The sequence below is a fragment of the Apis cerana genome, linkage group LG14 (genome assembly GCF_029169275.1).
Source record: "Apis cerana isolate GH-2021 linkage group LG14, AcerK_1.0, whole genome shotgun sequence".
Taxonomy (NCBI): Eukaryota; Metazoa; Arthropoda; class Insecta; order Hymenoptera; family Apidae; genus Apis; species Apis cerana.
In genome coordinates, this window is record NC_083865.1 from 16,499 (window position 1) to 26,881 (window position 10,383).

The following is a 10,383-nucleotide window of genomic DNA, read 5'->3' on the forward strand; positions in this document are numbered from 1 at the left end:
GGTTCATACGTTACGGTCGAATAAAAAAGTGGAAATTTTAGAATATCTTGAATATTTGAAACAACATTGAAACGACTGTATCTCCGAAGATAACAGAGATACATATTGTTTCCTCCGCTCGAGCAGGAAACATTGCTCTTTATGTTCGATTATAGCTGGTTACTTTACGACAAGTATTATACGCTATGATATATTTTTATGTTTTTTACGTTTCATTTGTGCATTTGCCAAATAAGATACAAGATTGTCAGAAGAATTTAGTTCCGAATATTAATTCAGATCAAAATGATTTAAGCGTATCAAAAGAACATTAACGTAAAATGTAACAGGATGAACAAGATAAAGTAATAAGCACTGGTAAGAAGATTTGTATTAATTTTTCATGAAATATTCATTTTACTTAAATAAAATTTTAGATCTCGATCTAAGAATCTAACTACGGATGACGAAGATATACATGTTTCGAGATGATACATTAACGATTGAACGTTTAGATGGAAATAGATTATGTTTGGATTCAACGACTCAATTTAGAATCTACAATTTTACCACACAATATAATATCTATATGATATAATCTTATATATATAACATATATTCAATGATAGGCAATAATAGAGATTGGCATGGTGAAATTAGATAGAAGTTTGAAAATGATATGATAAACGATACGTAATTGAACAAATAAATCATGGAAAAAAATTAAAGATAAATTTATGAGCGAAAATAAATATAAATTTAATGATATTTTTGTTAACATGCGTATTTCTACGCATTTAGAAGCATTGAAAAAAAGAAGGAAATGCAATATCGTAGTAGCAATTTGAAAAATAATTTGACAGATAAGAAAGAAAAGAGATCAAAAAACTAAAAAAACTGATTGAAACAAACATATATATATACATATATATGTATACACGAAATTGTCATATTTCACATGAAACACAATAATATAAATTATTGGATTATCTAATAAATTATATTACACACTTAGACTATTGATATTACTACTATTAGTTTGATTAATCGAGGTTTTACTTGTAACTTATCTATAGTCGCAAACTTTTTTTATACTATCTTAACAAAGAAATAGAATTATTATGAAAGATTTGATTTCAATGAAAACTTATATATAGCAGTATATTAAAATATTATATATAGAATAACTTATTTTTGGACAAAAAATTTCTTTGAGTATTTATGAAATCAACTCTCATTTTTCCATGTTTTGCATTTCTTCTAGAAATGTATTTTATTCTATCTCCGATGATAGAATTAGAATTCAATATTTTATAATTTAAAATTTTGTTTTATCTCGAATCATTACGAATTGAAAGTATGTAAAGAAAGAAAAATAATATTGAAACTTGAAAAATTGATTTCACTGCTTTAAATTGATGTCCCATAATAAAAGAAAACATGGTTTCATATTATTATACTCACAATATTTCATATAAAAAATTATTATTGATTATGTCGATTTCGATAACACAAATACAATTGAATTTGTGTAAAATATACTTCTGCTATACTAATTATATATATAATGTTCTTATTAACAAGTTAATAATGAAAAAGGAAAATAAATTTTACACGAAATGGATTATATTTAAATTAAAAAAATTTAATTTCGTTCTGATATATTATCTAAATTAATATAAAAAAATTAAGACTGATTTTATTTTTTTTGTTCATATATATATATATATATATATAATATCCTTTTACAAAGGTGAAAATTAATGAAAAATAAAGATTTTTGATATTATAAATAATTTATATTTTCATGAAAAACAGTCATATATATTGTTTGGTAATATTAGTATTATTTGTTGATAAATAAATTCATGATACCATATATTTGATAATTAATTAATTAATTAAAATTAAATATATATCAAAATTATGTTAAAATAATATTGTTAACAAGTGTGGTACATTATTAATTTATAACAATATGAACGATGTGTTGTAAATATATATATATATAATACTTTAATTCGAATGTTATTGTAGAAGAGCTTATATACGTTTAGGTTATTTATTCTAAATGTCGTTTCTTGCCGTCATGTTTGATTGTTTTGTAATAGATATTCCGTGAATTTATATTTTGTAAATCATATATATGAATATATGAATATACACACATATATTAATAATATATTTAAAAATACGATATAAAATATAAATTATAAATATATAAACAACAAATTTAATGCATAATTTTAAAAGATCGCTACGAATAATACGAAATAACACGTAACGTTAATAATTATAACCTATACGAAAGTTGAAAATTTGACAGTAAAAAGAAATAAAAAAAAAATGGATTAAATTTTGATTGGAAATAATAAATATTTTAATAAATGCTTTAAGTCGAAGTGTTTTAGTTTTTTTTTAGTTTTCTTTATTTGAAAGTGTAAATAATTTATCTGTTTTTCTTTAGAATACTTTTACCAATTATAAAATTAACGATCGTTTATATAATAGAATTTTAGAATATAAGTAAATATAAATCTCACATATAATTTCTCTCCAATCTTAATATTCATAATTTCGTTATTTTGAAGATTGTACTTTTTAAAATTATACGATATAATTAGAAGAATTATAATAATGCAGAAATATTTAAATTCGTGACAATTTTTGTGTTTAAATATATTGATAAACATTCGTAATAATAATAATAATTCATTTTAAATATATCTTGTTCTATAATAAGATTTAATTGTCTATATTACTAATATCTATATTAATATTATTCAACTATATTACGTGGAAATCGACAACGTGTAAATATTTGACAATGTGGAATTTATGATCTCGTTTAATCTTGTGATTTGTGTTGTAAAAATAAATTCTATGATGCAGTATTTAAAGAATCTGGTGGAAAAAGAAAATTCATCAACTCCGAACATAACCTTATTACGATTGCTTAATTTTTTTCTGTAGAAGATAAAATCGAGATAAAGGTCCAAAGGTCCGTGGATTTGTTCAATTGCTATTAATAAATGCAACAATTTTTAATGATATGACAACACTGATTTCATCAGAATCCACTGCATTGTGTTTTCTTTCTGTGAAAGTGGTGAAGCAAATTTTGACTTTAATGTTCTTAAATATCGTATAAGTTTTCCTAAGATCATAAAATTAAAAATTAAACTCTATATATGTTATTGGAATAAGACAAATATTAACGTCAATGATTTTGATGTAATAAATATTCTTTATTTTTTTTATAAGGAAAAAATTCATCCAATATGCCTGTCATTGCACACTGTCAACATACACAGATAGACAGGCTTAAGATGTTATGCAGAAGCAGGATTCCTTATCATTGCTGATCTCTTAAGAAAACAGAAACTTACATGATTCTGCAAAACGTGGTCTTTATCCTCAGAATGTTGTTTAGAATATTCGATATGTTGAAATAGTTAGATGAACCTGTACACAAGTGTCCTGCAAAATTCCTTGATATTAGCACAAGAAAGATAAGATATCGCTATCTTTTGTGAAATCAAGATCATCGAAAATAAAAAAAATTGATCACTTTTAAATAATGCACAAAATAGATTTTTAGATGTGAAACTAGAGTGAAAAGAAAAAGTAGTCCCTTTTTGTATTAGTGGTGTATCTTAGAGAAAGTTATTGATTATAAATGCTGCTTTATCATTATTTAATATATTGATGAAATTTTTGTTTCATTTTCTGTTTCAATCCACGAGAAACTAATTAACAACTGATCTAAATGTCCTTTAAATCCGTAGTAATAGTGTAATAAAAAGTATTGATAATACACTTCAGAAACAAATTCAATTTTTAAGAATAGAATAATTTACTATTATTTGTGTTTGATATGATTGAAATTATGATTATCCTCTTTTGTTTACTGTTTCATGATATAGTATTGATGTAATGCATCTTGGAAGTATGTTTATTATATTAATTACTAGTGTGTAGTAATAGCAGTTTGTAACATGATTTTAATATTTATTATTCATTTTTCTTTCAACATTTCCTGTTTAAACATTTCCTGTTTATAGTGGAATTAAACATTATCTTTTTAAGTAATGAGAAAAATTGTGGTAGAGTGAACTTTGACATGATTTATAGATATTTTTTTATAGATTTTATTTATAGCATTGTTTATCGTCATTTGTTTTGTTTGGTATAATGATATGATTGAAATTCGATTATTTTAAATTTCAATTTTGCAGAATTAGACATCATTTCTTAAGATATATTATATTTTAAAGTAAATACTAAGAATATAATAACAGCGAGGTATCATTAGTTTATTGGTTTTAATTTTTAATATTATTACTAAATATTGGAGTTGAAAATAAATATTGTAACATATCAAAAGGTGAGCGTGATCGTAAAATAATAGCTACCGTTCTATGAGTTCTTTTTATGTTTGTTCTTTTTATGCTTTCATCTGATATGTACGAAATACTTTTATCCTTGTCAATCAAACGAAATTGAATTATTGTCTGCATAGTTATAAAAATTCTCTAATGTAACATTATTATATTAAGATTGATAAGATAATATAAAATAATAAGTTTAGATTTTTAAAAATAAAAATAAATTGATGATTACCCTGATATGTGAGATATAGATCATGGTATTAATGAGATCGAAATTGTCGTCACGATCGTGGATATCTTTTCAGTAATTTTAAATAAACTAATGGACCCTATGCTCAATCACGATTCTCAAGCTATTCAATTAAGATTACTGTTTGATTAATTATGCAGTGACATTTCGCATTCCAAAAATGTATGTAACACAACGTTAAATATTTGACATTAAATATTTTAATATTACGATATGAAATACGAGTAGTACGAATGTCTAAAATTGCTTGAATTTTTTTTTTCTCTTTTTCAAATATTAGAATCGTAACATTAATTTAAATTATGCAAATTTGTTGAAAATTATTTGACTTTCATGTAAAAATCTAGATTCTGTTTTCTAGAATCATTTCTTAATGCTCCCTAACATATATTTTGTCGAAAATTTTTAAATTTAATTTCCATTTCTAAACGATAAAATTGAAATAATAATAATTGATGAAAAAAATGTTTCGTGATTCAAATCTAAGTTATATTTTTAATTGAAATTATTTTTAAGAGAAATTTTATTACGAAAATAATACTTGTTTATTCTAAATTGGAATACTTTATAACATTAATATAATTATATCGCAACATAAACGTATTGAAAAATTTATTGACTATTGTACTATTGTATCGATACTATTATAGATTTCTTTAGAATCATTTCTTAGTGTCAGTTCTCAGTAATACTTTTATTTCGCCAAACTTAACATTTAAAAAAAATTATATTTATAAAGTCTTATTTTTATTATTATATTATATTATTAACATTTCTGCATTTTAAATTAGAATATTCCACAATCACAATTATATATATTCCACAAATTTGTTAAAAAATTTTTAAGCCATTGAAAATTATATACACAATATTCCTATACAATATCCCTATAGAATTATCCTTTAGTGCTCTCTAGAATTCTTCACATAGAAATAACTTAATCCTCTCTCTCTCTCTCTCTCTCTCTCTCTCTCTCTCTCTCTCTCTCTCTTTCGTAACCAATAAGTCTCGTTTAGAATACGTAAGAAAAAAGGTGTAGTCATCTACGTATTCGATACAGCCTCGAAAGCCATCCTCGTCTACGGCATGACTTCCGGTCAGCGTGTCGTTCTATCTCAAATCGTCTGTGTGAATTACATCAAGAGAAACGTCCTTTTTCTTCTCGAACATTCAGATGACAGTACTTGCCTAATTTTAAGCAGCAGCTTAAGATTATGTTCTCGATAAGAATCTTGAAATGAATTCACAAGAAAGAAGATTCATGATTTCGATATGAAACCGAAGAAAATGGTTATCTTGGCCATGGACAACGGAAGTGTCCTTTTCTTCCAATATGAGGATGGGGCGAGGAGGATATTTAGATGGAACGCGATCAATCCTTTCGATCCAACGTGTTTCAAGCAGATGTTCATAAGCTCGGAATAAAACATCATCACTTACGTTGCCGATTACGTGCGAGAGAAAGCACAAAAATCGAATTTCCCGGATTATACACGGAGGGTACAGTCGAATGTGCTGCCATTCAAATTTTGAACATTGTATACGTGATGTTAGGATAGTATTTTTGAATTGAAGAAATTAATTAATGTGAAATAGTTTTTTTCTCAAAACTGAAACTCTCGAAAGTTAACAGTTATAATTTAATAATAAATATTGTTGAAAAATTGAATATTTTAAATATTTAGAATACAGATTAGAATACACATTAATTTTGTCGATTAATTACTCGTAAAGTATTTCTATCTTTATAATTTTAATTACAAAAGTATAAAAAGTATAAACGGCTATTTTTACACTATTGTTCGAAGGCTGTAATGCAGGAGCATAAATGATTTTACGAGGTTGACCATGTGTATTCTATCTCGAATATGTATCTCGAATATAATTTGCCAAAAACCTCTTTATCTTACAATCTCTCGTTCGTTACTTCGATCAATCGAAATTGTTAAATCGAACAGATCATACAGATTGAACAAGGTAAATAAGATAGGATTTATTTTATATCAAGAAGGTTGCAAATGGAATTATCCGAGTTGGAATTTTAAGTGACGCGATTAAAATTCGTAAAGAAAGTAACAATTTATAACATAACATGGAATGCAATGAGATATTTTCAAGTTTTTATTTTGTTATTGTTTACCTTTTTTTATTTCTTTTCTTTCTTGAAATTCTTGGACAGTAATACTAAATACTTATTAGAGAAAACCGTTATATACTCAATGATAATAAAATGAAATGATAATTTTTTTGGTCGATTCCCTTCTTCATTTTGCGTGTCTTCTATTAGGGAATCGACGAATGTTTAAGGAAGTATGAGTAAGAAGACTACAATTGGAGAAGATTTGACTGAAGTAAAAATGCAAAAAAAAAAAAACGAGTTCCAACAAAAAATGCTACAATACATAGATTCTATTGTATCTTTGTGTTTATTATATAACAATTTACAAAAATTAAAATTTATATTTATACATGTAAAGTGGTTCTACAAAAGAGAAATAGGAATTAATAAATGTGAGTTTTGTCCAGCAGAATTTGCAGTTATTCAATTTAACCTTGAAAATGGTGTTGAGAATATATATTATGAAATTGAAGATGAAAATACCATTAGGATGGAAAAGAGATGTAATTGAAACTAATCAACAAACGCACCAAATCCCCATAGAATTAGAAGATGGACAAAGTGACTTTTCATAAATGTTTAATGAGTTGACCAAATTTTTAGAATCAAACAAGACTGGAAATAAATTTCCTCATTATTCACTGCAAAAGATTTGACTCCTGTTGTGGAATCGCTGCTAATAAAAATGATTGATGCCAATGTATCGATTGATGATTTTATAATTTATTCGATAGAAGCTCTATTTGTAGCATTGCGAAATGCTGCTATGCAAAAGGTAGATGATCGTAGTATTTCTCTTATTGTTACAGAAAATGAATTTTCGAAAAACTCTTTATGCAATACACGTGGTTTCGAGTGTGATTTTCATATAATTATAGATATGTCTCAATACTGTAGCAAATCTATAGTAAAAAGATAAAGTTTCACAATATGTGACTATTATTGTGAATATTTAAATATAAAATTGATTGAAGGTGTGCATCGTCCAAAGGAAACCCCATTTCTACAATCTAGTGATCAAGAAAGAAAAAAAAGCTAGCGGTACTGATAAACGTATCAAGTATTAGTGAGACTGAGACATGCATGACTTAATCTTTAAGACAAACATATGACTACTGGCAGAATCAACCAGGGATATTAATATATTTTGCCAATTTTGACATATATATATTTTTCGTCGTCGGTGTCCCCTCACCGATCGACTACAATAGGTCTTTATAAATATTCGAGCACGTATCAAGCATGCTAAACATTTAGTAACCTTTTGAAAAAAATATAATTTAATTTTATAAAGCGCGTAATATAAATTCACGCTGAGGCATATCCCAATGTAACCAGCACTTCCTCAATATGCCCCCATCATATCATTCATTCAAGAATCATACTTCACAATATCATATATATAAAATATAATATAATATTGTGTTTTATTTAATAATGTGTTATAATAACATCGCGCGTCGTTTCTTTTCTCTCTCTCTCTCTCTTTTACAAACTCAAAGCTCATCATACGAAAAGTGTCGTAAGAACTAAGAACTAACCACCAAGAACTATTCGACACGCCCATACGCCCTAGGGATTTATATATCCTTAGATGTTAGAAAGGCCCGATCGCTCGAGGCTAAAAGTTGATGCTCAGTCGTACAAGTACACATGGCAAAAGCCATGCACATAGGTTATCAGCGTATAAGTCGCTTTGCCGTCCAAGAGCCATTCGATCATAGACACCGACTCGCGGCTATGCAGTGTGGAGAAAGATCGGTAAGAACCGGACAGAAACAGTCGAAAATGTATTTCCCGAGGAGCGGTGTATCGTATCTCGACCGAGATCGTAGAACGAACACGCGCCCGACGCTGCTCCGCCCGGCCGAACCGGACCATCGCTTCTCTTACAGTAACCGAACAGCCAGCCACCATGTCGGCGCCGACCGGGCTAATGCACGGCCGCTTATGGTGCAAAACCGCTGTAGCGACAGACCGAGCGGAAGGTACGTTGTAACTTAGATTTCGATCGATGATCATTGTCATTATACAAATTGGTAAAAAAATTATAAATATATTAACAGGACGATATGAAAGGTCAATAATAGATTTTTACAAAAAAATTAAACTTTTTTTCTCGATAAGAAAAGTTACGAAAAATCAATTTTTGATGAAAGAAAAGAAAAAATTAACAATATAAAAAATTGCGAAGGATAAATATAAATTGATTAATGAAAAAAAATATACAAGTTATGAAATTATTTTTTGAGAAATTAAGAAAAAAATAACCGAGTCATGTCAGTTTGATAGTCCGACTGTACGCGCAATCCCTCGGTCATGTCGATTCACCCGAACTACGCGTATCGCTCGGACTTATTCGGTCAGGTCTGTTCGCTCGTTCTATACGTATCCCTCCAACATCCATGATTAAATATTTTTCCCGCAATATAAATTTAACGTTTCGAGTGATAATTCTTCCATTCTCTAATTTTACCTCCAAGAAGCTCGTATCTGTCTGTTATTATCATTGTGCGCTTACATTCTGTTTTGGTCCTGAAAAATCCTTTATTGCTATTATTATTAATATTACTGATATAATTATTATTATTATTATTACTATTATTATTACTATTATTTTTGTTATTGTTATTGTTATTGTTATTATTACTGCTACTACTAGTACTATTACTACTATTATTGTTATTATTATTTTGTTTATATTATTATCGTCATTATCGTCATTATCACTTTTTTCTCCTTCTTTTTCTTTCTTTTCTTCTTTCTTATCCCGTTCTTTCTTTTTTTCTTTTTTTTAAATAGAAACGTATACTCGCGTGTAATATTTTTATTAATACAATTATTTCATATGTTTACGTTAATTTGTTTTTATATTTTATATCTATTATGAATATCCATAAATATTTAGATAACCTACCTTTTTCTCCTTTCCTACTCTATTCTCCTCCGGGATTTTCTATCACTAATATTTTAATAAATATTTTCATTATTTTTATTAATTACACTAATACAATATTATAATTATATTTTTTTCGTTCTTCATTATGTAAATTGCAATTAATACACACACACACACATAAAATTATTGATACAAATTACAAATTTAATCTGCACTAATCAGTTATACGAAATAAAAACTTTTTCTATCTTTGCATGATATATAATGACAAATATTTTATACAATTTTATATATTTTATACTTCAGTAGAAATTATCATTTCATTTTATTATCATTGAGTATATAACGGTTTTCTCTAATAAGTATTTAGTATTACTGTCCAAGAATTTCAAGAAAGAAAAGAAATAAAAAAAGGTAAACAATAACAAAATAAAAACTTGAAAATATCTCATTGCATTCCATGTTATGTTATAAATTGTTACTTTCTTTACGAATTTTAATCGCGTCACTTAAAATTCCAACTCGGATAATTCCATTTGCAACCTTCTTGATATAAAATAAATCCTATCTTATTTACCTTGTTCAATCTGTATGATCTGTTCGATTTAACAATTTCGATTGATCGAAGTAACGAACGAGAGATTGTAAGATAAAGAGGTTTTTGGCAAATTATATTCGAGATACATATTCGAGATAGAATACACATGGTCAACCTCGTAAAATCATTTATGCTCCTGCATTACAG

At 26.7% G+C, this 10,383-nt stretch overlaps 1 protein-coding gene across 1 annotated transcript; it reads left to right on the forward strand.

Moving 5' to 3' along the window:
* The first annotated feature begins 6,918 nt into the window (after positions 1 to 6,918).
* Positions 6,919 to 7,778, forward strand: LOC133667308 (protein maelstrom homolog). The gene is given in 3 exon segments (XM_062085122.1): positions 6,919 to 7,204; positions 7,206 to 7,369; positions 7,372 to 7,778. Coding segments are annotated over 3 exon segments (843 nt in total). The 5' UTR covers positions 6,919 to 6,932.
* The last annotated feature ends 2,605 nt before the right edge of the window (positions 7,779 to 10,383 follow it).